Below are 26861 nucleotides of genomic sequence, written 5' to 3'. Positions count from 1 at the left end.
TATTCTAAAGAGAAGCCAAGGAAAGTATTTCTTGATATAAAACCTTCATATGAACGTTGTGGGCTTTCACTGAGATCATTAAGTCATATGTTTTGCAGCTGTCAGAGGATATCAGATTATTGGAGAAATATTTTTGCGACCATGTCAAAATAAATTGTGTGGACCCATTGAGTTAGATCCTTTGATGGCAACTCTGTGAGTTACTGACTGAAGCATAAGGCAGCAGAGTGCGAAACAGAAGATGGGATCATTTGTCAGCCTTCTGGCATAAAGATTGATCTTATTCAACTGGAGATGGAAAACTGCACCAACATACCTATTGAGGTAATGGACGACCTGGAAGAAAAGAAGATTAAATTATCACTGGAAAAACAAAACAACAAGAGAAGAATTTTTACAAAATCTGGCAACCTTTCATAGATCACTTCTGTCAAATGACAGGTTTGGGGCTCTGTGTCTTTAAGAAGGTGACGAAGGAAAAAAAAATCACTTTACACACTTTAAAGCAACTGTATCCAATTCATAACTAAATGCTATATATTTAAATAAGAAGAATTGTTGAAATGCAACTTCCAAAAGCGACATGCTGCTAACTCTGCTGTTTTATCAGGCCGGAGAAAAGGTTTTTGGAGCTTGTTGATGATTACATGAGGTGCTTGCAGGTATGAAATCTTATTGAACTTGCCATGATTGGATCATTAGCTAAAGCTCCCTGTGGCACTTCAGACTGTGGCAGGCCTGACAGCTTCATACAATCGGTCCAAATGCCGTGCTCAAGGGCTCTCATAGGCATGTGAGAGGATTTTTAAACATGTTGGCTCACATTACATAACGAAGAAGTGCTCGTTCGCGGCCACCACCAGCGCAACAAAAATGTGTCCAGTGTCCACCTTGGTATGTGGAATATGAACCAATAACCTTTTGGGGTGTGGTAATAGGTTAAAAATTGAGAGGTTTACTAGATCCACAGCTCAGTCTAGCAGTTATTGTGGTCATTTCAGGGTTAACAAGGAGAACAGAAGAGCATCATAAACATCCAGCCCTTCGGACCCTTTAAAAGAACACCGGTGACAGACTAACCTTAAGAGCAGAGTTTACTTTATCATGACTGATGTTAACTTAACCTACCTGACAAAGGCAAACACCCTTAGACTGATATATGAGTGTGATGGATTGGGAAGAAAATTGTTTTTAAAGATAAACAAGATTTCGGTCCTGTCAGCATGGACCCACCAAAAAGATCAAGAGGATAATTTTATTTGACAGTTTCAAGGGTCCTAGTCTGTAAAATCTGCAATGAAACGTGCCTCACTCTGCCCACAAAGCTGTTAACCAACCCAAAAAAATGTAATTTAATAACTTTAAACTTCATGCACACCATTTTAAAGATTTAGAGCTGCGATATTAAAGATTCAGGGATTAAGTGATCATATGGTATTACGTGAAATGCATCACCCACACGGTGAAACACAAAAAAATTCTCACCAATTCTCCTTTAGTTATCGGGAGCTCTTTAGTGTCTGTAAGCTAATTTTAATAAATCCACATTTTGAAGCAATCAAATGAGTAGGTGGTGATCGACAGTGAACCATATAGCAGATAAAGGAAGAGATGTTTTTCCAGGACTTGGTGGAGATTAAATTAGAGCCAAATAGAGAAAGAATATTGAATTAAATTAATGAAGAGTCAATGTAATTGTTTCATGGATCTTAGCAGTGAAACAGCTATCAACTGCAATCCACTTTATGTTTCTGGCTATGTGCTCATGGTCATATTTCTGTAACAAATTATTATGTTAAATTCTATGTATTAGCTGCAATCTACATAATATTTTTAAGATCGTATAAAATACTGAAAATCAGATGATGTTCAAAATTAAATAGCAACTGTACTGTGATTTCTTTCAGATATTCAAAATTCAAACTGCTGAAGCCTCAACAGCAGGCTCAAATACTCCAGAATGATTGATCTTTCAGGGGCCTAAAGTAAACCATGAGTGAATATATGTGCAGGGTTTGACAAGGATAAGCAGTGACGGAAAATTAAGACATCTCCATGACAAAGTGTGGGAGATGGAAGAGATAGCTTGGGTCGATGGAAGCAGATGGACCAGGAGCTGCAACCTTAACGGCAGTGTCTTGACTTGCCGGAACACGGCAGCTGCCTTCCTCCAGGCTACTCTTCTCCCCAACGCCACACCGAGCGCAGGAGGGACGTACTCAGTTCTTTTACAGCGGCTGACACTATCACCTCGCTCCTGCGCGGAGGTAGTGATATACGCATGCATACAGCGGTTTGCCATAAAGCTATAGTTTACAGCAATCACTTCTTCTTTGATCACCATTCCGAAGTGGTCGTCATCTATCACTCTGCCGAAGGATGCAGATTTACGCTCCATACACTAATTCATAACAATATCCAATGAAAACAAGTCTGCAGTTCTGTTGGTAATGGAACTAAAGAACCATTTTCTTGTAAACGGAAATATTGTGACTCAGCAAATGCCATAACATATTTTTCACACAGTCTGCAAAAAGCCTAGTGTCAAGCTTATTCTCTCCTTTGGGAATGAAATATCGTCGTTGGACTGGATTAAGTCAAACCAGTGTTGGAGTTGATCGTTCTCTTTGGACCCCTGCCTAGTCTGACCAGCGATGACTTGTTCAGCCACACTGTACACCAATCAGGCATAACATTATGACCACCTTCCTAATATTGTGTAGGTCTCCCTTGTGCCTCCTAAACTGTTGACTCATCAGAGAATGGACACGTTCCTTCCGAGGGTGTCCTGTGGTGTCTGGCAACAGAATGTTGTTACTGGGGGCCTTTGAGTCCTATGGGTTGAGGGGAGGGGCCTCTGTGGATCATCCCACAGATACTTGATCAGTTTGGGATCTAGTGAATTTGGAGGCTTGGTCAACACCTTGTGCTGTTTTTCATATTTTCTCTGAGTTGCTCCTAAAGCGTTTTTGTGTCATTGCTGTAGGGTGGGGGTGCCTGGTCTGGCCTAGGTGGGTGGTACATGTCTAAGTAACATCCACATGAATGCCAAGTCCAAAAGTTTCCCAGCAGGCTTGAATTGTCACAAGATGGTCAATGTTATTAACTTCTGTCGGTGGTCATAATGTTGTGGCTGATCAGTGTAAATTCTAACATAATATTTAATAAAATAAAGTCAGTGGAACCTAACTGAGTTTTTTGTCCATGTGTTATCTACACTCACTAAAAATACAAGTAAAGTCAACTTATTAAATTTTACAGTGCATGTTGTTATCCACACTGCTGGTTGTTGGTGTCCAGCAAATGACGTGGCCTTCATAGACAATTGAGAAATTTTCTGAAGAGGTGGTCTGATAAGAAGAGAAGGTGTCCCTCTCACTTTGGATGGTGAGGCTCTCACATCTAGAAATAGGGCTGAGTTTATTAGACGACCTAAAGCATGATAATCCAGCGCTCAGATCAGGAGTCAGAGTTGCAGTCTTAAGGTACAGACACAACAAATCCTCATTAAACAGCTACTGGCAACAGAGGCTAACTATGAATTTGCACACCACAAAGACTACAGTCAACAGCCACCCGGCACATACATTTCAGCCTATGCGAAAAGAAGCAATTCTTCACACCAGCAGGTGGCAGTCTGTATTTTTCATTAGAAAGGAGACACCAGAAGAACCACTATTAGCTGGGAGGCTAAATAGGGATCTGAGATCGGATCGCTCAAATGTGATCTAAATACGTCCTGGGGGTGTTCACACCCGTACCTGGACAGATCTTAATACAATGTCTGAACGGGGCCTCAGTCGATGCCCTGCCCTGCTTTAAACACCGACTTAACTGAGGTAGCTGGAGGCCAGAGGTCATTTGGAGTCAGCAGTAACAAAAGTAATGAAGCTGTGATCTTGGAGCTTCTTGATCTTGAGAGGAGTGTGGCATTTAACAGCATTCAGGTGGCAATACAAACGCACCACAATCAGCATGATCAGTGGACAGGTGTTCTGGCCAAATTTACAAAAATAAGAATCAACATTATCTCAGGGTTCACGTGTACTTTTAAATCTTGTTATGCCTTTACTGGAATGTCCTGTGCTGTGTGTTTATTGCTTCAATAAGATCATTAGAATTCTTTTGTTGTATTATTAATATTTTATTTTCTTCCGTTTCCAGCTGTGAATATGTGTTGTTATTATTGGCCTTTGCATATGGCATCCTGCTTCCAACTAAATATTTGGAATAAAAAAACTGACATTCAGATGCATTTCCTGTAAATGATCAGGGCAGATGTAACATTTAATACCGTTGTGATCAGTTATCGCTCACAGTCGTTCAAACCAGTTCTTCTAGATAACGAACAGCATAAGGTTTTATGTGAAACTTGAGTTTCTCATCCCTGGCTCTGTATGTTCTGACTTAAAGGCAGTTTCTCTGGTCATACTGCCCCCTGCTGCCCAGTATGGTTCATCTCCACAGTAATAAACATACATTCAACATTAACAAATAAAATGAAAGGGCTAGCATTAAAAGTGACAAAATATTTCTACCAAATAGAATAAAAAGTTTACTAAAAGTAAGTAATCCCTGATGATAAAAGGTGATGTTACAAATCATAACATTTAGGGGGAGGTCTGTACAATCTGCTCACACCTATCAGAAGGAGGCAGTCCAGAGATATGAAATAACCGAAACACCGTACAATATAATTAACTACGACTTCACAAAAGTAGTATTAACTATTTACAATATAGTTAGCATAATTCTATTGTTTCAATACAATAATATGGACTCAGGTTCTTAACTAATTTAAGTGGTTTTATTAAAAAGAAATAAGCATCCACTAAATATGTTCATTAAAATGATTTATTGCAAACTGTAGAATTTTTTTTTTTACAACAGAAATTAGACACAGAACAACCAACAATCTTCAGCTGTGAGCCTCATCCACTTACAGCCATCTCAAAAGGGTAGTGCTGGGGAAAATCATGGATGACCTTCAGGGCCTCGTTGTAGAGCTCCAAATCTGTGGGACAGACAGAACATACTTTAACTGCCACCAACGATGAATGCTCCCGGATTACGCCGGCTTTATTTCTTCTCGCGATAAGACGTACCAAAAGGAATGCCTTTGTCCTCTCGTAGGATGTTGTATGTTGTGGCCATTATCGCTCCTCTGTTGGACACCATACCAATGACCTCCACAATGCCGCTCAGCTCCTCCTCAAGCTGGGAAAATAAATGGGGATTTTAACACTGTCATCTTGTTTGGTGAGTTGGTTTAGACTTAAAAATGTATACTGGTCTTTTAGAAGTAGTAGTAGTACTACCTCATTCATCACTGACTTAATGAATCAGGCTAAGAGAGACCGTATGTAGTTTTAGCTTGCAATATACACCGTCTCAGTGGTGGAGGAAGCAGTGATGCTTAAACAATAATTCTGGTTTTGTTTCGATCTATTGCATTGTTTTTACTTTTTCACCTATTTAGGGAAACAAAGCATAATAAATCAGCTCTTCCCATATTTAAATAAATAAATAATTACATTACAATACAGTCTCAAGAAAAACCCAGAAATTAGCTTTCTACAAAGGTTTAGACTTAGACAAACTTTAATCATCCACAATGATTATTATATGCAGTTTATTTTGTAAACTGCATCACTGACCTAATTGTTTTCTATTCTTTTGCTTAAAATACAAGTACTGGTACTCACCGTGTTGTTTTATCACTGGTTAATAATATTGATGCATAAATGTTATAAAATATATATTGTACACAAAAATGTGGAAAAAGTTACTAAAGGGGTGTAACGGTGAATTTTTACAGTCCAGTATGTACCTTGGTTTTGGGTTCATGTTTCAGTGTGTTTTCAAAATACCAAATATTCTAAAATGTATAATAAATATTTAATTTAAGTTAAACAACACTACTTACTGAAATCGTTACATGTTAGCATATCATACAATATTAATCAAACCCTGCTCAGTGATACTCTAAACATTTCCGTCATGGACTCCATCTGGAAGCAGTAAATAAATCATGCCCTCTTTGAGTCATTAAAAATACAACATTCACGTTAGCATGATACCTCTGCTAGAATCTGAGCATTTCACCTGGTTGTCATATAAATCATTTAAGCAGATTTACTCAACAGTCTTCTTCCTGGTCATCCTATCCCCCATGTGGTGGCACTGAGCCACCACATGGGGGATCGCTTCCCAGTGTGAATACCAGTGCCATAGCTGATAACCCAGCTGGTGCACTGCCTTGAGCAGGTTAGGTGAAACTTGAACAATCTTCCTGCAGTGTGAGTATATAGAGATAAAAAAAAAACATCTGCCAGTATCTATTTGGATCACAGGAAGCACAGAGCAAAAGTCTCATGCTGACGTGCTGTATTCAGAATGAATATATATATATATATACCAATGCAAACCTAGAAGTTACTGAGTAACATGTTAGATAACTAAGTAAATTTATGTCTGTGAACTGGAGAAAGACAAACAAGCTGCTGAGCAGTTCCAACTTGGTCCACCACTCATAGCTTTATCAGAATCTTGATGATTATAGTTTGTTATTAAGGAAATAACTGATCCCCTGCCAAAGCGGCAGTAGCTGCCTCATAGTAATAACAAGATCAACACTTCATATTCAATATCAGGCCATTAATGATTCATAACTAAACCTTTGCTCAGCAGCTGCTCACATATTTGTTTTGTTTTTTTTGTATTTATATAGCATACACTTCTTTATGCACTGGTGCTCAAAGTGCTTTAGAGTCACAGTGACACATCAACCACCATCACAGAAGTGATCGAAGCACTGGGAGCAACTACAGGTTGAGCATTTTGCTCAAGGACACTTCAGCATGTACCAGAGATCAAACCACTAATCCTCTGGTCAATGGACATTGTGATCTACCTAGTATCACAGCCACCCTGGGACCTTGATCTGGAGCAACTCATTATTGTTCCGTCTACTGACCATAAGGGTTTGCGGTCTGAACACAGTCTGACATTACATTTTCATAGTAAAAAGTGTAATCCGTCATGTGAATGTCTATTAGAGTGATGTTCTGGCTCAACCTTTGTGTGAGCCTCTCAAGTCAGGAATACTTACATGATTTCAGTAAGGAGCAAATAGCTTAATACTCCCTGCTGTGAAAAATAACAGCCACATATATGGCTCACCTATTCATATAATGTTACTATATAATGTGACTAGTTTAACTAATTGGAAAAAAAAAACAGTATGTGACAAAATGTAGTCGAAGACATAACTACACTCAAGTGACATTACTCGATTAACTCTGCACTAAATGAACTCACAGGTTCGTTCAGATCAACTGTTGCACTCTTCCCTTCTCCGTCTGAGACAGTAAACGTTTTTCCAGTTGGGTGAACCTGCAAAAGCGGAAAAAAATATGTTACGGACGTTCAAAATGTCGGTTAGTTAGCCATGTTTTCAACAGCTAATACAACATTTTACTCGAGCTAGCCACAAACATCACTGACCTTTTCAACACGTCCAACAAAGCAGACCGGTTTGCTGATGTACTGCGACAACATAGCGCAGTTTATTCTTGGTTTTGGGACATCCACTATGCTTGACATCTTGAGAGTTTGCTGTTATGGCGATTCTGAAGTCAGGACAATGCAACAGAGCGCGGGAAACATTTGGCTCTATGTCATATCCTCGCATGTTGGCCCGCGCGGGCGGAGCGTCCACACTTACGTTAAGAAAAGGAAGGGCTTGAAAATACGGCTGACACAAGGATAAAAACCGAACGCCTCCGACTTTAACCGCGACATATCCGCTGTCCGCCAAAATTCTCTTCCCCGGAAACGTCAATTAATAGTTCCGCAACATTTTTTGACATCAGTACTTGAAACAGAACTTAAGGCGTCATTTGTAGTTTCTACACGAACAAGGACCACGCTGAGTTCAGTGACGTCTTCGTCCTAACATAACAACACGGATGATATTGCATAGAGAAAGTACAGACGGAAGAATAATTGGGTTATAGTCTGAGGCGTACAGTTACTGAGAAAAACGGACACTCGGACACCATATTTCTTATAATAATAAGTGAGCGAGGAACCATGAACTGACTTGTTTGACCGTTTTCTGAAGTTGACAAGGTACGACAACGAGGGTAAGAGCGTTTCTGACACTTTTGTGGTGCACCGCTGTTGTCCTGAGCTGTTTGAAGCCGCGGCCAATAAAAAAAAAATCTACTGTTGCATTAAGCGGAAACTAAAAGCTCCCTGCGTCTGGTTGTTCGAGCGGAATTCATAATTCTGCTGCACCAAGTTTAAATGGCTAATTGCTTTCAGTTCTTGTTTTTTAAAAAACAAACCTATAAAGTCATATTTTCGTGACAAAAGCCTTTCTGTATTCAGTCTTTTGAACGTTGGTTGTATCTAATCGTTTAACACTCAAAATGGCTAAAATGAATAGAGGCGGGTGACGCCTGATGACATTTGCACTAAGTTTCGATTTCTTCTCTTGACACAGAATAATCATGCTCAGCTTCTTTGGTCTCCGTAAGGACTCGAAGAAGTCAACATCCGACAAGGAAGTAGATGGAGGCTTTGTTATCGTTGGTAAGATACATAATGTTATATTAAAATGGAAAATGGTTGTTTTATATTATGTACATGTAAAGCATCAGTTAGCAATTATTTATAAGATAGTGCTCAAGTAGTAGTTGTAGTTTAGGACTGTTGTTCCTAATTATACAAACATTTCAGTATATATAATGGTTCATATGAGGGCATTAGAAAAGTGATAAAATACTGAATGGAGTTTGGTGTGATGGTCACATAATTCTTCCTCATATCCCGTAACATGGTTATTGCTTTAGGAAGTGGTCAGTCACATGGGAGATTCACTTCAAAATTGTCTCGGGATATATTAGTACAGGGAGGCTGGTTCACTGTCATGCTCTCTATCTCATGATCCTCTGTTATAAAGTGATCAAATCTGAAAGTTTACAGATTTCACAATATCCTCAGTGTGTGACTTTGTCTCGCAACTCAGCAGATTTCTTGACTTTGGAAACCGTAGTTTTATGAACAAGCCTAACCCGTGATGTCTTTACTTGCAACTTATTGTCCTTATGAAAGTATAGAGAGAGTTAGTTAAGTTTCCCCTCGTGTGTGCACATTGTATATTTTGGTCATGCGACGCGACTGACGCTTAACATCTGAGTAAATGTAGCAGCCGTTTTTTATTTGTTTTTACCATACAACCCCGTCTAATGAAATTTATTTGGCAGCTGGTAATAATAATCACTGCACAACAGCCCCAGTGGTTGGCCATATTTCATATGACATTAGTAAAGACAGACAGATATCCTCCAGCCTTATTATGATGAAGATGTCTTTTTTTATCTACTGCCCCGGTTCCAGAGAAGTCTGGATGCTGTGTGAAATATTAATGTAAACAGAATGCAAATTATAATATATTTAATTGAAAATGGTGTGGCTCCTTTTGACTTTGCCAGCAACACATTTCAAAGAAACGTCTTGTTTTTAATACAGTGCTGCCAGAGGGCCCGAAGATCATGGCCAGTCGATGCTGGGTTTTGGCCCAGTTTTTTTTTTTTGGATTGTCTACATCTTTTGATGATATTATCTACTGATGTCAATGATTAAAAGCCTTTAAATGTTTCAATTTTACATTGAGAAATTAAAAAAGTGGTTTTGCCCACAGAGTCTTTCGCAGAGAAGCTTATCTTTCCCCCTCGTTTCAGTCACTGTTCCTGTAATCTTCTTTTTATGCAAAATCATGTCGCTGATCTGTTTCCAATTATCCTAATTTTTAATATTACACAACTTTCCCAGTCTTTTGTGTGCCTGGCATCAAAACGAGCATATCATTTTCCCAGACAATAAAAATTCTCAGCCCCAACATTTTACATATATTGTCTTGCTGTGCTGTTTTCAATTAAATACAGGCTTTAAATGATTGGATTCTATTTTTTAGTTTACATTTTGCAATTGTTCATATAGTGCCACTTTACCCCCTCATAATTTTCAGCATTTTTTGCATAGAAATGCCTCAAATCCATGGATATTCACACAGAGAACCCATCAAATCTATCTGATGGATAGATTCAGGTGGTTGCAAACCAAAGAAATCCACGTAGATCAAGGTTAAGCTTAAATAAGACTGTTACTTTATTTCCAAAAGGAGTGTTGTTTGCTGTCAATTGTTGTGGCTTTAATTGGAGGAGCTGGTGGTGGAGCCGGAACAGATGGTCAGGAGCGGCATGTTATTTTTGGCAGAGGAGGACAAGTGTCAGAGCCAGGCTTTCTCTTTCGGATGGAGATAACCCACTGATTTCACAGATGTTCAGCGTAAACTCCCTGCTCACCTTTCAGACATGTTCTCCTATTAAATATGGCCTCAGAGTTAGCAGCACACTGCTACAGTTGAAGTCCAAAGCTTATTTTCACTGAGGTTGCAGTCATTAAAACAAGTTTTTAAACTACTCCACAGATTTCATGTTAAGAACTTATAATTTTAGCAAGTCGGTTAGGACGTCTACTTTAATTTTAGCAGCAATCTGTTTATTTGATTATTTCACTTATAATTCCCTGTAATCACAATCCCTGATGAATGTGATTTAAACAGCTTGGATAACTCCAGAAAATAGTGTCATGTCTTAGAAGCTTCTGATAGGCTAAATAACATTATTTAAATCAGCTGGAGGTGTACCTGTGGATGCGTTTTCATACCTACCTTCCTCTTTTTTTTTGACATCACGGGAAAATCAAATAAAATCTGCCAAACAATGCTTCACAAGTACAAACACCATGGGATCATGCAGCCATCATACCACTCAGGAAGAACACGCATTCTTTCTCTTTCATGGTGCAAAATATGCAAATCCCAGAACAATAGCAAAGGACCATGTGAAGACACTGGAAGAAATGGGTACAAAACATCTAAAATGAGTCCTACCTCGACATAACCCGAAAGGCTAAAAAATCCATACAGTTTATAGCTGCACATGTGGACAAAAAACTCACTTCATGGGGAAATGCCCAAAACACAGTTTGACCCCATTACTTTCTGTCTGGCCCTAATGACCATCATTTTGTGTGGAGGACAAAGGGGAGGATTGCGAGCCGAAGAACATCATCACAACCATGAAGCACTAGTGGAAGCATCATGTTGTTGAGGTGCTTTGCTGCCAGTGGACTTCAAGAAATAGATCACTTCATCACTTCAAGACTATGTAGATATATTGAAGCGACATGTCTAGACATTAGCCAGGAGGTTAAATCTAGGTCGCAAATGGGTCTTCCAAATGGACAATGACCCCAAGCTTTGTTCCAAAGTTGTGGAGAAATGGAGAAACGTTTTTCCCAAGTTAAACAATTTAAAAGCAATGCTGCCAAATACACATTCACTGGGAATGTGATAAAATGAAATAAAAGTTGAAGTAAATCTTTCTCACTGTCATTAAGTATTGATCCTAACTGACCTAAGACAAGGAATGTTGTCCAGGTTTAACTGTCAGAAACTGTGATAAACAGAGTTTAAATGTATTTAGCTAAGGTGCTTGTAAACCTCTGGCTTCAGCTGTACATGTTTAAATAAACCAACATGACACTAGCATGTCAACAGTGGCAAGACATTCCATATAGTGCTGCAAATAGATGGTACGCTCAACCAAGTTTGCAGTAGAGCCGGAGGAGCCGGCTATTTGTCCCAAAGTGGTTTGCTGTAGTATGTTTTTAAATATCAGCTGCATGGCACAAATGTGCACGCTCCTGTTGTTTGAAGAGAGGCTTAAAATATGACCTACTCTTTAAAATATGTATCTTTAATTTGGATTTATGCAGAAATACACTGCACTGCAAATTTTCTTGGAAAGCTTATGTCATAGTACTGACGCATCTCTTAGTCACAAGATAACTTGGTCCTCTGGTCTGTCATAGTAATTCAATCATCATTGTCATCAGATGGTACAAATAAAAAATCAGCTCTCATTGCTTAGTTGGTCCTTTTGGGCTACAACAGCTGTGAGGCTATAGACCAAAATAACACTTAAGAGTTGGTGAGAAACTTCCTCAAAGCTCATTGTGAATCAGCTGATTGTTGATCTAATCTACAATCAACAGGGCTCTGAGCCTGGCTGAATCCAGGAGAACAACAGTCCTTTACTACTGGGAAAGTTGCTGTGGGGAAGTTGCAGATCCCATAAATCTGGGATCAGAGGTGCTGACGTCATCGAGAATAATTTCATTTTGTGGACAAAGTCAGCTTGGCCCTGGAGAGGAAGAGATGGATAACAGCATTACCATCCCACTTTCCCCACCAACCAATGCCTCTGTCCGCTCGCTGTTGTAGCCACTTTACGAGGGAGATCTAATTAATTGGCTCAGTGACAGCTGCCAGGCACCGAGAGTAACCTTAAAATAGGTCTGGGCTGAGATTACATGACATCCTTGAAGATTTGATTCCTCTGCTCACACACATCTTAGTTTTAGAATAGCTACAGCGTTGTAGATATAGATTAATTATGCAATAATTTTCCTTGATCAGAAAACCCCAGGTATAACCCCTCATTGGCCTCTTTTGTGCTGAGGGAAAAACAAATAGCAGAAATACTGTGTATCATTTTCTCTTTAGTCATGTTATGCTACAGTCTACTGTATGCTACTAAATCTAAAGAAACTAATTGTAAAAAAGATAAAAAGTGAGATGTGGTATACAGTATTAGTATTAGGAGAATGGGACAAACAGAAATGTCAGTTTGTTATGGTATTTGATATCACCACAAAAGTTACCATATTTACTCATAGGATCACCAGAATTTACTATCATGTGGAATACATAAATCACTGGTAAACGTGTCAATATTTCACTGGATCAGAGAAAATGATGAGCTGGTGGTGCCATGTAAAAAGTCAGAGGGCCACCCCTGGATACATAGCATTGTTCTTCTTATTCTGTCCTTTTGTTTCTGAGGACAACATTTTATTTGCACTGGCTTCAGCCTGGGCTTTAACTGATCTTCAGAATAATTCAGATTTATTTCAGCCTGACATAATGTTGCTATTGCATCCCATGGATTATGCTGTGTAGATCTCCATCAACTTTCAGATTGACCTCATCTACTTGGACATTCATTTGGTCGCACCAGTTGAACTGTTCCTTCTTCACCTCCACTGTTACCAGTTCCCAAACTGCCTCACTTTTCTATTAACATCTTGTAACTAGAGAACACAGTCTGCCGAGGTTTGTTCGTTTATCAGTTACTGTCACACTGCAAGTGACAAAAGTTACAAAGTGGCTAAGCGTAGCCAGCTGCGCTATCGTTGAGGTGCCGTTTTACTCTAGAGATTGGTTGACGCATCACAGTGTCCATTGGAGTGTTGAAAGAGGTTGAAGCTAACTCAGCTTTAATATTTACAACGTGTCGTGCCTGTCATGTAGCGACAAGTGTTTGTCGCTAGTTTGTCACTTCATATTGCTGACTTCCACTGAGAATAAACTGTAATGTGTTGCCTTTTTGTAGCCACTGTGACATGTGACTCAGCAACAAGCTTAGTAGCCGATGGTTCTAAACTGTTGTTTTGGAATAAGTTTGGAATTAACTACAAACTAGTATGCATCATATCAGCTGTAGTTTATAGCCTTATCATCATCATCGTTTTTTTTAAGGCTCTTGTTATTGTAGTAAAATTTTAAAATTTTATTATTTGTTTTTAAGTCACTAAATGGTTTGGCACCTCAGTATATCGCCGACCTTATACATGTCTATACCCCACCGAGAGCATTGAGATCTGCTTATAAACTGCGTCTTGTTGTGCCAAAAAGTAGGCAAAAGGCCAGGGGGGACCGTGCTTTTTCAGTGGTAGCTCCTAAGTTATGGAATGAGCTACCCACCCATGTCAAAATGGCCCCCACCCTGGATACTTTTAAATCTCACCTAAAAACTCATTTTTATTCCCTGGCTTTTAATATAGCATGAGAATTGTGCGGCCTCTGTCTGTCTTTTTACTGTAATTTTTGTGTTTTTCAGTGTTTTATTTAGATCTTATGGTTTTCTTATTGTTTTCATATGTTTTAATTTATTGTATTAACTTTTACTTTCTTTATTTTACTGTTGTGTATCTGTTGTGCAGCACTTTGGTAACCTCGTTGTTTTAAAAATGTGCTATACAAATAAAGTGGATTGGATTGGATTGGATTAGTTTTTGATAAGTCCCATTTCATTTTGTTTGCCGATTGCTTGATTATTGATGTTAAACATTACGTGGCCTCCCTTAAAGAGGAGATCGCAGCCTCAGTACGACCGTCCGAATGAATAAATATTAAAAAATCTTAGTTAATTTTCTGTTGTTTTGTTTTTTGGACGTGCATATTTAATACTGTCTGCTTTATTTCATCTGCAGGAGAGACAGCTGAAGAACAGAAGCGCAAGACGCAGAACACAAACTTCTCACGACACTCAACAAACGTCATAGTGCAGCCGTCAAAGGTGAGCTTATAGAGGTCACAATATGTGTATCCTGCACTTCCTGCACTAATCAGAGCAATAAGAAGGGAACGGCACCTTGTTTTCATACAAAATAGCCTGGGAGGTGGACGGGTTATTGTTTCAGCTGGGTGACCAATTTTTTACTTTAATGTTTATTACACACACCTCCCTTTGGTGCCTCTTTAGGGGCTCAGTACCCCAAACTTATCATCACAATCAGATCAGAATCAGAAATACTGGGTGGTGCATTGCCAACGCAACAGCACTAACAACTGGACTCGCTAACTGAGATTCAGATTCAGACAGCCCTATTTATTAATCCCAGGGATGGCAATTAATTTGCAGCACACCCCATCCACAATCACACCACATCCAATTAGTAATAATGATCTGAATAAGTATAGTGTAGAGATTAAATAGACATGTATTACACATTTTCTATGTAAGGGCACGGTCATTATAAACTTCCCTTAAAATGTCTACTGTCTAGGTTTAGCAACCTGATAGTGAGAGTATCAGTTAGTTCTCCTCTGGGACACATAATGGCAGCCTAAAGACGTCATCGTGGACTCACATAACAGAACATGGTCAGGCTGGCTGATAATAGTCTTTGACTTATTTTTTACCCGATTCTCTGTGACGCATTCCTGAAATATCACAATTTGCTTTAGAGGCTTAAGACAGTTTTAACAGAAAAAGGTTTTCAACAAAGAAATCAGACCTTTCAATATGTTAAAAAAAAAAAAAGAGTTCCAAGTATTCAGCAGGTCAGAATTGTTAACTCATTCATTCATTCATCTCCTGTAACCGCTTGTCCTGTGAAGGGTCGTGGGGGTCTGGAGCCTATCCCAGCTGTCGTGGGGCAAGTGGTGGAGTACACCCTGGACAGGTCACCAGTTTATCGCAGGGCTAGAATTGTTAACTCCTTTTGCACTAGTGTTTTTTGGTGTACAAATCCTATCTCGAACCACGGTGTTGCAGTACCTCTGCAATATATATCGACTGGACTGGTCATCGATCATCAACATGATCGGATTAGGACATCCCTAAGACAAACTGTTGCTGCAGCAAAGCAGCGATGGCAAAATTGTACTCACAACTAACCTAGAATGGACAAGGAATAGAAAGGGTTGCTTCACCTTAGGCCATATTAGTGGACAGTGATGAAACATGGATTCACTCAGAGGCAGTAACTGCAACATGGAAAATGTACTCTAAACTCTTCATATACTACACAAATGAGAAAACAAACTAGTGTACTTGTGTTTTCTGCCTCAAAATGAGGAAGAACTTATTTCCTACTTTCTACTGATCTAAGCTCCTTTTACTTTTACTGAGCTCCACTGAATGCTTTATTTTATAGTGATGAACTCATAGTCGGTTGTCAGCCATCTCTACACCAAACCCACGGTTCTGTTTGTTCCCTATGGGGATGGGGAATGTTGCAAGGCCTTACCAATGCAAAGAACATAGATTCACTTCAGTGTTCTAGCACTTCCACTACATTCACAAATAAATAAAACTTCTCACAAGTCTATATATTACCCATTAAGAGTTTAATATAAATTTGGACATATATATCTATAGACAGCACGTGTCTGGAGAACAGGCTTTGCGGTTGTCCAGTTGTCTGCAGTTTACCGTTATCGTAGTAAAGCTTCCTGTTGCATAGGAGGTCGAGCCATCTGTGGTTATAGCAATGAATTCTGAACTGCTCAAGTCTGCTATTGAACAACATATCCGATGTGTCACGTGCTGCCAGAAAAATGTGAACGTTTGGACCAGTATGTGTTTTTAATCAAGCTACCCCACTGCAACTGCTGCCCAAAAACTTCTTGGTGCTTAAAAGCAATAATATTTATAGTAGTGGCATTACTGCATGTACTAATTATCTAATCACTCTAGTAAATGAATAGAAACAGGGCAGCAGACAGTTGGTTTAATGATGAAGTTATTAGTCTGAATTTATTCAGAGCCTCTCTACCAATGTTTCCTGAAACATGCAGAACAAAATGTACTATACATTGTTTTGTTTTATTTGTTAGTGGCGCTAGGAATAACTTTTTAGTATCTGCATCTGCTTTGTCTGCTATTTTTAGAGATCTTTTATTAGTACAGCCAGTCAAACTGAGACAAGCACTTCTGATATGAACCCAAAGACCTTTATTCTTTTTTTTTTAAAGATGAAAAAACCTGTAACAATGGTTGTATGCAACACTGGAAACTTATTAACAATGGCAGCCATTCCCTAGTGTAGGAACTTTGTTTTGTGCTTTGATTCATAGACACTCTGGGTCAGAGAGTACAACAGAAAACAGGACCTTGCTGGAACCTCATTGCTACACCCTCCCTGCTCTCCAGTCCCAAAGGAAACCTCTGGCTCATAATTGCAGAGGAATAACCATTTCCTGTAACAACATCTTCTCTGCATTTAGTCTCACATTTGCTTTTGATTACATGCTCCGAGACACTGGGGATGAATTTTACACCAGGGTCTGCCCTGGTCTGGAAGACATATATGCTACAACACAGACACCACTATATAAGAAATAAGCCTCACTTACATGAGACAAACTTCTGTATAAAATGCAACATATATTCTGTACTTTCCCAGTAAGCAATTATTCTTTGCTTGTTTAAATTTATCTCTGCTTATTTTGCGCGTTGTTGCTGTTCAAGTATCAGAGTATTTTGTAATTAGCCATAGCTTAAAAGTACAACTGCAGAGACGCAATGAACGCATTCAGTTGGAGTCCCATATGCTCCAATAACCCACAGGTTGCCTTAAATTGTGACTGATTTGAATCATTAAAATGTGCAGGCTGCCCTATGCCATTCATGCCCTTGTTGTATGTATGAATGGCATGGTTGGACTCCCTTTCCCAATTTGCCAAGTGTAAATCAAGCATAAACAGCAGTCACAATGGAAAGTGTGACAGCAAAATAGATTCACAAATCGTGTTGTAATGACAATGACTCACTAGAGTTGGTTAGAGTTGTCAGTGACAAACTGGATGAGTAGCAGAAAGCTCTAATTCAGCCGAAAGATTTAGTCAAATCTGATACGTCATTGTAAGATAGCTTCCTCCATTTTGAACGTTCAGGGTCTCTTTGCTTAGTTCACCAGTGTCAAGAGGGTTCTCACTAGAAGCAAGGTATAACCAACAAGTTTTTTTCATGTATGTATTTTCCACACAGAGTGTGATGCTTCTCGAATTCATATAACCAACAGTCAAATAAACAACACTTCTGCGGAACCTCTTCCATGTGCACCATTACAGCCACAGTGAATTACAGTGTGGTCACTTAATTCACCGACACACTTTCAGTTGTTAACAGCAGGAAGGAACAGCGAGTTGGAATGTGTATCTTAGTGCAGCACCAATACTAATTATATCCAAAATGTGTGTATGACAGTCAACACCATTAGGGTATTGTTCATGTCAATAGTGCTGGATCAGATTTGTTCCACAGCATCACATGAGCAGAGTCACACCAAACTGTATGCATTTTGTTCCAGTAAATGGATACAACTTTTGTGTGTAGTGATTCAAATATTTCCTGAGAACAAAATGCTCACAGAGAAAAATAGTGGACAAATGTAGTTAATGTGTACTAAACATTTGAATTTTAGTGTCCTGTCTATGTATGCTGTTGTCCTACAATGCTGTGCAGAAAAGTAATTAAGGTTCTTCTCTCAATTGCTAAAACTTGTAACAACTTACCAGCGGGAGTTCATTAACTCCAGGAAGATCTTTAAATTGTATCAAAATTTTTGGGGAAAAAAAGATTAATTGGAAGGTGCTTTCCGGTGTTGCAGTTGAACGTCTACTACACCAGATTCTACGGTGTGATGATTCAAAAATTGATCTTTCCGGGCAAAACTCCAGACACTTATCATCTCACTAACACCATCAGGGTAGTGAAGCACGGTGGTGGGAGCATCATGCTACGGGTGTACTTTTCCATATCAGGGACCAAAGGCCATGTGCTCTGAGACTGGTTCACTGTTCAGCCCAACAATGAGCTGAAGCAATCGTCCAAGAGAGAGCTGGAATGTTTTCAGTCCCAGTGGCCCAAGAAAAGACCAGGCTTCAACAACACAGAACATCTATGGAGTAGGGCTGTGTTAAATTGTATGAGGGAAGTTGGAAATTTCAAAAGTGTGATTTTCAGTATGATCAAAAACAGAGTTTTTACAAAATTACCAAGTACATGCTGTATTGAGGCAATGCATTGTTGTGGACAGCTCACATCACCAAGAGTTCTTCTCTTCTAGAAGTCCGTCACTTCTGGTGGAGCTAATAAAGATGGTGACTATAGGACTAGTAAAAAAAGTGAAATACCTTTGGGCCTTCTGGGTGGCTGTGAAATGTCAAGAAGGCATGAAGACACAATAGACGATAGACTAAGACGCAAAAATAGCCTACCATGCCCAAGCCTACTTTGGATAACTCAAGTAGACTTAAAGCTGTAATCATTGTCAGCATGGGTTATTGGCAGTAGATTGATGGGGAAAATGTCAATTTCAGTTGAATAACAAGACAGTAATATGTGCCAAAAGACAAGGTGTTTGAGTATTTTGTACGTGCTTTTTATACGTATATAAAAGTAATATGTCTGTTAAAACACTGATCACTGACAAGACATATGTCTTCTTTTTCTCACAGTCATCCGTTCCAAGTCCAATTCAATCCAATGACATAAACCTCCCTGCAGCTTTACCTAACACGGGGCCAGTAGCCTGTCCTCCAGCGATGGAAGCTGCTTCAACTCTCCCAGATCTCCTCGGGGACATCCCCTTCACCTTGGCTCCTCATGTCCTAGCCATGCAGATGGGATTCCCCCTCGTCCCCGATGTACTGCTTTCCCGGGACATAAACTACAACCTGGCCAGTTTTCAGTACGACTTCACTTTAGAGAACTCTGTGCTCTCTGACACCTAAGTCTGTTGGAGATTTATCAACATCATAAGTTCACACTCTGTGGAACTTGGCTGACTTATTGAACAGGAAAAAAATCCTTCCCAATTTTGAAAAATTTCATTTAATTAGATCAGTCGTTGAAAGCTGTGTAGCATTGAAGTTCTGTATTTAACTCTCTATACCTATACCGTTATCTTCTTTTAAATAGTCATAGCAATTAAATCCAATTGATATCAAGTTTTACTGATTGTAAAATCTATTGATGGTGAAAAGTTTACAGTTTTGTAGGAAATGAATGGTCTTGTGGCTGACTGTCTTCCTGGTCGTGCTGCTCTCAGTGTGAATGCAGTTTAGGTAATGTGGTGTTTCATTTTTATTGCACATATGGGGTTTGGATCATGACTGATTAGGACATTATGACAAGCCCTACTGTCAAGGTTCACTGTAGACACAGAATGGCATTGTGTTAATGACGTGGGTAAGCAGAGAGACCGTGCCACCCAAACCAATCGAAAGCTGTAAATAGTATTGCCCTAACTACATAAATAAGAACCAGGTTGTACTAAACTGGAGTTTGCCTTTAAGAAAAGGTTGTTATTTTATTATACAGGGTTCCATAGTCCCCGTGCTGCTTCCTATACAATGAAAGGTCATCCAACTTCATTTGAAGGTATGATTAAGCAATAACTGATTCATAGCTTAGTACATGGACATGGAATCAGACAAAAATGCATACCTCTGTTCAACTTAAACCCACACCTTCATAAGAAATGTTGACTGGAAGTAACTCACTGTTGTCAAATCCTTTAAACCATCTATTGATTGTTTGGAACATGTGGACATTGTTCAATTCATCAAGCCATTAACATATTTGACATTATACTGTGTATAGTAAAAACTTGGCTTGTTTCTGTCAATAAGCAATAGATTATTGTATTATTCATTTTCATTATTCTTCATTCAGAGTCCTTGTACATAAAGGCGGTCACATGTACATATTTGCAATATACATGCAAATAATTCTGCCTTTCTTCATTTGATGCACATTTTAGTTACTGCAGAACTTGTCATGGGTCAGGACAGCATATACTGTTAAGTTACATTACAGTTTTTGGATTTAAACTTGTGAAGAGCATAGATTTTTTATTTTTTTTGTTGACAAGTAGAAATACATTTGTACTGAGTCATGAATTTACTCATGAATTTTAAAGAAATGATGGTTTGTACATGATCAAATTCGGACTCCTCAACCTGCTGTGCCTTTAATATATACACTCCCACTAAAATCTTTATCTAGCAGCTTTTGATTACCTGGGTTACTGTTTGATGCTTGCAATGTGTGGTCTTAGTTGCTACTGTGAATGAAACTTTAAAATAAATTTGAAGTGTGTTGTAACTATCATTGTGTCAGTTACATCGGACTAATGCTCTTTGAAATGTTTATTTGTATTACATTTTGTGACCAACGCATTTTGATTAAGACTCAAAATGTAGGACTTTAAGCATGTGGTCCATGCAAACACTCTGGTTCGTGGACCGTCCCCTCTACCTACTGAGCCACAGCCGACTTCTGATTTGTTGTGATTTGTTGGCCTCAACTTGACATTTTGGTTTGGATTTGCCTCTTATTCATGACTCGCCTTTGTGATATCATGATGAATACAAGTCGCCATGCCAGCCGCTCCATCAAGTGGCCCCCGACCATGAGAGTTGGGAAAAATTCATAAGTAGAGTGTATAATTCAAAATTTCCTTGTAACTGGTGGAGGAAGGTCAGAGCGTAGTATTAATTAAATGAAAATGCGAGTAAGTCTGGTGGAAGTGTGGGCAGGTCATCGATAACGCAGCTCCATGTGGCTCCACTCTTGGACCGTACTGCGCAGAATCTGCCCCCAAACTCGCAAAATGACGCTGCTCGTATCCCAGGTAAAATAGCGTCAGTTCGGTCAATGCAAGGAAGTCCATATTTATATACAGTCTATGTATCGAAACGACATGATGCTTTCAAAATAAGAGTATTTCTTTCTATTCAATTTGACTTTGAAGGTAAGTGTTCCATCCATCGAAAAGGTACAAAACAAAATCATGTTAATGTTCATTATAAACTAATGTAAAGTTTGTTGTCACCAGACCTGTATGGCTTCCACTTCCTGTCTGATTGAGAGGTCACGCTCTGCGGCTATACTATATTAATGAATGGTGTTGGAGACCTGGCGTTTCATGCCTCCTTTCTGGCCTGTCACGTAAACAGTCAGGTAGATACAGATACAGTTGGTGCTTTAAAATGTTCCAGGACCAATTCGTATATCTGAGACTCGTCTTTTGTATATCTCCTCTGCAGAGGATCAGACTATCATCTGCGTGTTTGGTTTCTAAACTGGCAGGTGGATGGAAAGGCGGCAGCATACCCCTTCACATTTGCGACGAACGATTGGCGAGACATAACTACCTTTGCGTGACCTCGAAACAGTCTACAACAGACAGCTACAGACCTCGATACAGTCTACAACAGACCTCGATACAGTCTACAAAAGACCTTGATACAGTCTACAACAGACCTCGATACAGTCTACAACAGACAGCTGCAGACTTCAAAAGTCCAGCGTACGGCTGATTCTACATTGTTCTTGTTACCCGGATCAATGGCCCAAAGAAACAGCCCAATACCCAGACAGGAGTCTGCAATGACTCCTCAGGACGATCCCCCACCGCAATTCTTTGTATTTGCTGGGGACAAAACGGAACTCGACTTGTATGTTGAGCAAATCCGCGATCTGCAACATGAGCTAAAAACATTGTGCTTGCAGAAAAATGAGCTTGTGTCTGAAAAGGACAAGCTCTACAGTGACTACAGCTCCATCAAGTGTGAGCATGACAGGCTGAAGGAACTACTGGAGAACCAGAAGAACCCCGAAGCTGATGCGCTGAAGGACGAGGCATCTTCAAAGAACAAGCTCCAGCTAGACATCAATGACCTGAAGAAGGCACCCCGCCAGAAAGACAAAAAAATCCTGAAGCTCCAGAAAGAGAAGGAGAGTTTCTCTGCAAGACTCAAAGACAGACTCAAAAAACTGAAGTCGGACAGAGCAAAGACAGAGCACAATAAGAAGGCTCTGGAGCAGAAGAAGAACCAGCTGATGAAGGAAAAGACACAACTGCTTTCCACTGATAAAGAACATGAAGAGCCAGAGGAGAGGAACGAACAAATTAAACAGCTGGAAGACAAGAACAAAGAACTGGAGGAGAAAATCAAACAGCTGGAAGAAACTAAGAAAGAAATGTCAGCAATGAGAAGAGAATGGAGGCAGAAGAACATTGACATGGGGCTAGAGATGAAAGACGTGGCGAATATAAACAAATATCTGGATGAGACGAAGAAAGAAATGGTGAACAAAACTAAAGAACTGCAAGACAAGAATAAAGAAGCGCAGCAAGAGCAGAAAAAACTGAAGAAAAGCCTTCAACATCTGGAGGAGTCTACCTTTTATCATTATTTATTCTGCTTCTGATGTCTTTTTATTTATAAATTGTATTTGGACCCAGACCTCATCGCGTTACTCCTGCTATATACTATTGCTGTGTGAATGGTTGTATGTCTAGATGGTGGATTGTAGAAACTGAATTGCCCTTCGGGGATTAATAAAGCTTTCTGTATCTGTATCTGTATCAAACAACTGGCCATAAAGAATGAAGAAATGACGGCGACAAATGAAGAGTTGGAGAAGGAGAAGAACGATCTGGAGGCCAAAAACAAACACCTGGAGCAAAATAAAGCCATGTTGGAGAGAAAAGAAGAACTGAAACAGAAGTACAAAGACTTAAAAAGAGGAAAGGAAGAACTGAAGGAGAAAAGTAAAGAACTAGAGGAGCAGATGAGAGAAGTAGAGGAGAAAAATAAAGAACTGGAGGAGCAGGACAGAGAAATGGAAAATAAAAATAAAAATCTGGAGAAGAATAAGAACAAAATGCAGGAGATAAGCAAATCACTGAAAGAGAAGAACCGTGATTTGAAACAGGAGAAAAGAGACCTGGAGGAGAAAAATGAGCATCTGAAGGAGAACATCAAAGAGTTTCAAGAGAAAAATGAAGAACTGAAGGAGAAGAATGAAGCTTTAGACCAAGACAAGAAAGAACTGGAGGAGAGGAGTCGAGAAACGGAGGAGGAAAATAAAGACCTGAAGCAGAGGAGTAATGAAATTCAGGAGAGCAATAAAGAACTGAACGAGACTAAGAAAGAAATAATGGAAGAATATAACGAGCTGACGGAGAAGAATGGAGAAATGGAGGAAAAACACAAAGAACTGAAGGAAAAGATCAGAGTAATGGAAGAGGAAAAGAAAGAAATGGAGAGGAGAAATGCTACTCTGGAAGAGAGGAATAAGGACCTTGAGGAAAAGAAAGAAATGGAGACGGAGAAGAAGGAAATTGACTCCACTAAGTCAAAGAAGAAGGAGAAGAAGGAGAAGAAGAAGAAGAAGAAGAAGAAGGGTTTCTGGAGCTGGCTGCGCAGAAAGTTCAGCATCGTGAGAGTGGAAGAGGAGACTAATGTTGTTTAGGGCAGACGTCAGTAGTTCCCTCTACCTCCACCCTCCCTCCACCTTCCTTCGTCCTTCCTCCTTTGTGAGAGTGGAAGAGGAGGCTAATGCCATTTAGGGTAGACGTCAGTAGTTCCCTCTACCTCCACCCTCCCTCCACCTTCCTTCTAACCACCTTCTTTCGCCCTTCCTCCATTGTGAGAGTGGAAGAGGAGGCTAATGTCGTTTAGGACAAACATCAGTAGTTTCCTCTACCTCCACCCTCCCTCCACCTTCCTTCTAACCACCTTCTTTCACCCTTCCTCCATCTTAATCATCCTCAACTCTCCATCCTCCACCCTCCGTCAATGACCCATCCACCTTGACCTTCCACCCTCCATCCCTCCATGACCCATCAACTTCAACTCTCCACCCTCCCTGCATGACCCATCCAGCTTGACTCTCCACCCTCCCTGCATGACTCCTCCGCCTTAACTCTTCTCCCACCCTCCCTGCATGACCTCTCCACCTTGACTCTCCACCTTCCCTGCATGACTCCTCGACCTTGACTCTTCACCCTCCCTCCAGGACCCATCCACCCGATCCAGATTAACTCCGCCCTCCCTCCAATTTCACAATTTCAATAAACAATAAAATACAACTGCAACGCATTCTATCTGTCTTTATAATGTCTTTAATGTCTATACATATTATTGTACAATTACTCTGTTGATAACTGATGAAGATGAAGGTTATTTTAATTACTGGACAGGATTAATATTGTTTAAGAAAGGTTGTTGTTTCTATACATTCAATATGATAAATATGTTAAAACTTAACTTAAACTACTGAGTTTATCATGAAAAAGTAATAATAATTATGATTTGTCCATATAAATATTCATATCCAGAGTGAATGTCCGTTACACATTTATGTTTGATGTTTGTGAGTACATGTCTAATGTCTTACTGTGTGGAGTGACTTTGAAAGTGCTGCTTTCTCGGAGATATTGAGATGTTGGGTTTAAAAGCTCTAGAGCAAAATGTGTTGGTGGTGAGTCAGGGGTCTGTATTCTATTGCTAATTATAATTTGGGTTTTCATGGAATGTGTGGGTTCACTGAAATCTTTAGGTGGTATCTGCACTTATAGTGAAATCACACTGAGTTTCAGAGTAATAATCCAAATGTATGTGGCCCACAACAAATTATTTGCCTTCTACTAGGGGTTGAACGACTTCGGATTTTTAAAGTCGACTAATATGTGGTGAAAGTCAAGTCGACAATGACTAGTCGATGACGTCACACACAAAAACACAGTAGAGCGGCAACAGTGTCAACTAATCGAACACAACAGAACTGAACATAAACACATGAGCTTATCAATACTGTGGGCTGCAGATATGTATTGTCTATAATCGGCACCGTCAATAGCAACCTTACAGGGTGTTGTGAGATAGGATAATGTAGCTGGTCGGTACAGCCCCTATATACATATACATATATATATATATATATATATATGTTTTTTTTATAATTTTTTTTTGTTTTTTTTTTGGACTAAACTTAACTCTTGTGACGGTGACCAGAAAGCTGAATTTTATTCCCCACTGTCCACCCCAACACTCGTTTCCAATTAGTCAGTGACGATTCACGCTCTGGACGCTAGGTGTCACTGTAGGACAGTCTTCATCAAGCACCGTATATTAGTAATTTAAAATCTTCACGCGAAAATATAGCAGGTTACATCAATGCCTAAAATATATCTTTCTCACTTGCCCTTCTATTTTTCTTACATTATTAATTGTGATGTAAATCACTCGTATTTATTAAGAAGACAGACAAGAAAACAGAGTTAACGTGCTTATCCATTAACAGGTGAGTCAAAACGGTAAACACGACTAGCAGCTTTGAAACCATAGACTGTATTAAGATGGACAACGGAACAGCGCCTCAAAAGTAAAGCCAAAGCAGGTAGAGGTCCCCCTGGTGGCTGGCTGCAGTATAGCTCATAAGCTCCACCCCCTCAATATAAGTGGATGGGACCCGTTATCCATATTTATATACAGTCCATACTTAATACCTGTCTTTGAAAGAAAAAATATTTTATCCATAGAATGTAACTTCTCTGTGTACGCTTTTTCCCTTTTTCCAAATAAATCATGTAATATTGTGTGTAACTATCGATTTACTCAGTGTTTATTTCTTTCAAAATGTATAAATTATATGAAATACCACATTATAGGTTTGTTTAAGTATTATAATAAAATAAGGAAAATGGTCACTTGCTTAACCCTTATGCCCTCCTCAAATTTACTACCCTGTGGACACCTTTGTGGCAAAAATGTACATGCACAATAAAAAACTGCCATAAAATCCTCATACATCAATATTGTTTTTTTACACACACACATACACAGAGACACACACATACACCTGGGGCCCCCTGGTAGTCAGACGGTTCCATAATATAAATTGCAAATTTACAAGAATTCCATGCATCGGCCTAAAATAGGAAAATGGTTGAATCAAATACAGTAAAAATGTCAAATATCACTACTTTTCTTCTAAATTAAATGCTAACATTACAGAATGCATGGTTTAATGACCGTCAGATTAAAAAATGTGGTTTGAATGGACGTCTGTGGGGCATTTTTTGGCCACAAAGGTGTCCAGAGGAAGTATCTGGAACTACATAAAAAATACTAATGCAGTCAAATCAATTTTATTGCTGATCTTGGGCATATCCAAGACTCTAATCACCACCAAAGCCCCACCCCCCTACTGTTTAGTTTATGGAAAATAATTCAGTTTTTGTGTGTTTGTTTTTTTTTTTTTGGTAAAAAAACTAACAAAATGAATAGTTCATATTTTCATACTGGCATTCAAGGGGTTAAAATTCTGAAAACTATTGAAATTTTGGTAGTTTTG

The 26861-nt window shown here is 39.3% G+C and overlaps 3 protein-coding genes across 3 annotated transcripts; 2 read left to right on the top strand and 1 right to left on the bottom strand.

The window, feature by feature from the left end:
• Positions 1–4836: 4836 nt before the first annotated feature.
• On the bottom strand, positions 4837–7672 carry rpa3 (replication protein A3). Its single transcript, XM_084563584.1, has 4 exons — positions 7507–7672; positions 7321–7395; positions 5106–5217; positions 4837–5014 (listed from the first exon to the last, which is right to left on the bottom strand). Exons 1-4 carry the CDS (start codon positions 7603–7605, stop codon positions 4932–4934), a joined length of 369 nt encoding a protein of 122 aa, XP_084419710.1. The 5' UTR covers positions 7606–7672; the 3' UTR covers positions 4837–4931.
• A 338-nt stretch (positions 7673–8010) lies between these two features.
• Positions 8011–21200, top strand: umad1 (UBAP1-MVB12-associated (UMA) domain containing 1). The gene is made up of 4 exons (XM_084563583.1): positions 8011–8147; positions 8510–8598; positions 14410–14495; positions 19166–21200. The coding sequence occupies exons 2-4, from the start codon at positions 8517–8519 to the stop codon at positions 19439–19441; spliced, it is 444 nt and encodes a 147-aa protein (XP_084419709.1). The 5' UTR covers positions 8011–8147; positions 8510–8516; the 3' UTR covers positions 19442–21200.
• A 1315-nt stretch (positions 21201–22515) lies between these two features.
• LOC311501057 (uncharacterized protein) lies at positions 22516–24108 on the top strand. The gene has a single exon (XM_084562714.1). The coding sequence runs from the start codon at positions 23115–23117 to the stop codon at positions 23973–23975; it is 861 nt and encodes a 286-aa protein (XP_084418840.1). The 5' UTR covers positions 22516–23114; the 3' UTR covers positions 23976–24108.
• Positions 24109–26861: the final 2753 nt, after the last annotated feature.

The sequence above is a fragment of the Chelon labrosus genome, assembly GCF_963514085.1.
Source record: "Chelon labrosus genome assembly, chromosome: 16".
Lineage (NCBI taxonomy): Eukaryota > Metazoa > Chordata > Actinopteri > Mugiliformes > Mugilidae > Chelon > Chelon labrosus.
This window is presented reverse-complemented; position numbering and strand designations above follow the sequence as displayed.